At 42.8% G+C, this 2,244-nt stretch overlaps 1 protein-coding gene across 2 annotated transcripts in view; it reads left to right on the forward strand.

Moving 5' to 3' along the window:
* ttc28 (tetratricopeptide repeat domain 28) overlaps window positions 1-2,244 on the forward strand; it is an 83,413-nt gene that overhangs the window by 23,291 nt on the left and 57,878 nt on the right. Inside the window, exon 1 of one of the 2 annotated variants that reach the window (XM_008325633.3) lies at window positions 38-165. The exons of the other annotated variant lie outside the window; for it this stretch is intronic. Coding sequence (XP_008323855.1) covers window positions 139-165 — 27 coding nt within the window. The 5' untranslated portion in view covers window positions 38-138. Of the gene's footprint in view, window positions 1-37; window positions 166-2,244 lie in introns of those variants that run through there. 2 annotated transcript variants of the gene reach the window in all.

The following is a 2,244-nucleotide window of genomic DNA, read 5'->3' on the forward strand; positions in this document are numbered from 1 at the left end:
CGCTCGCGTCCAGGAGCCGGAAGAGGCAGCCGAGAAGTCGGCTGTGAGATGCATCAGCTGCCGCGGGCGCGCACTGCTCCAGTTGAACGCCGGCTCCGATCGTGGTGACACTTTGATGCCTTTTACACCGTTTCAAATATGATGAAATGGCAGCCCCGGAAGAAGGTGAGTGAGTGGGTGAGTGAGTGAGTCAGATGATTGAGGTCCAAAGTTAAAGAAGAATGTGTCGGGCTGATGGATGGATGAATTAGCGGCACCGGTCAGCAGGGCTATTTAAGCGCGCTCCCACTGACCGCAGTCACGGCCACTTTATTAGGAATAATCCTTTAATAGTCTGTGTTTCACGAGCAGACTGCAGCAACATGTCTGTGTGGGATTACATGGAGGATTATAGGCTGTAGAAGAAATCAAATGGAGAGTCAGCGTAAGAACATGATTGTGTTCTCATGATACAAAAGAACTGAAGGTCTGCGAGGAGAACACACAATACACGCCTGTGTATATTGGCCAAAGCCGGCGTCTTAACACACCATGGATGTATTAAGACGTGGACATGGACATGTCATAGAGGATGTGGACTGGACCACTACCCTAGAGTGATGGAGACTGGACCCCTACTCTATTTATTGTGATGATTTTTTTGTTGTTATTTTGCATTCAATATTAAGCTATTCAAATCATACAAAGTCTCAAACTGAAGTGAGTTGGTCAGTTCTGTCAACTGATTTAAAGGCATTTCAGTGTGTGAAGAAAGTATGAAAAACATTTTTGCAACAGTACCACCACCGACCCCTAGGGCACGCAAATATGCATACGCATGCAGATATTCCAAGAAATCTGAGTGATTAAACGGAGTGTTTAATTTAATTTACTGTATGTTTACGCAAAAAAATTAAAATAACCCCAAAGGGTTTAGGATGTAGGATGTGGTTATCCAGTTTGGAGTTTGTCTTAGTCAGTACTACATGTACTTTGGATGTGTACTTTTATAATTCACTACCCGCTCCAAAAAGTGTATGTTGTCTCTGACTGTAGTGCTGAAAGCTGAAAACCCTGAATTTAGCCACTTAGAAAGTGTCTCGTCTTATTAGGGTCCACACCTGTTAGCACCGTAACTTTTAGCCCAGTTTCTCATCTGGAGATTAAAGTTGGCCTATTTTTAAACCTGGCACCAAAGCTTATAGAGAAAATCTGTCTTTTATGGGAAAGTGAACTCGTGCCCAGTTATAGAGAGGAGCACCTGTGTGTCGCTGAGTGTGTGCGCTTTTTGACTGAACGTTAGCATCCATCAGTTTGTGATCAAAAGCTTGTAAATAAGAGAAGCTCAATTGGTGAATGAATTCGGGGAAAAGGATTTTAAAAATGTATGTGGAAAATTGGTTAAAGCACAAACAGCTCTGCAGTACCTCGTTGGACTAGCTAGGGGCCACGTGCCTCCTGTTGAAGACCTCTGTATTATTTTCTAGACTTGTTGTTTTTAGGCAACTGTGTGGTGTTTTGAAGACTGATGATGCAAGAAACAGCCTTGAACCTAATAATGAAAACAGGGCTGATGGACTTCCTCAGACTTTGATGCAGGTGTTTAATTTTTGTAAACACAATCTTCTAACTCCCAGTAGGATATGGCCGTGTCGTAAAACTAAAAGTAAAGCCGTGGGTTTCTAATAATCTGTGTAATATCTGTTTTTACTGTCTTTGCAGATAGCCACACTTTTACAGCCTGTTTTATGATAGAACACTTTGTCAAGGTACACATTCACTACGTGTCAGTACTTCATCTGCACTTAAACCTAACTACTACATCGGTCCTATACTGTGTCTCGTGAAAAGGTGGCAATGAAAAATACCGGTCGAGTTTTGGTTCATTATTGAGATGAAACTATAAAATCCATTGAAAACCTTGCTAAGTTCATGTACCACAAACTTGGATTATACATAGGTATTAAGCCCAGGCAGCACAGAGTCACATGCCCCACAGTTAGTGTGCTGCTGCTAGTATATAACCCAAACCAACCACTGCTCTTGGATCTTGCAGAGCTGCCAAATCAGAGGCCTTTTTTTTTTCAACGCTCTGCTGCATACCAGACTATCCTTTCCAACTGCAGAAGGAAAAATATGCCCAGAGAAGCCAGTTGCTGATATTTTAAAACCTCCTCTTGTTGAGTGTGTAGTGTGAGCCGGCGGGAGATTTGTCGCCACACTAAATTAGTTTCTGGCTCGCAGATCACAGGGATCAAGGGTCCC

The sequence above is a fragment of the Cynoglossus semilaevis genome, chromosome 14 (genome assembly GCF_000523025.1).
Source record: "Cynoglossus semilaevis isolate Cse_v1.0 chromosome 14, Cse_v1.0, whole genome shotgun sequence".
NCBI lineage: Eukaryota > Metazoa > Chordata > Actinopteri > Pleuronectiformes > Cynoglossidae > Cynoglossus > Cynoglossus semilaevis.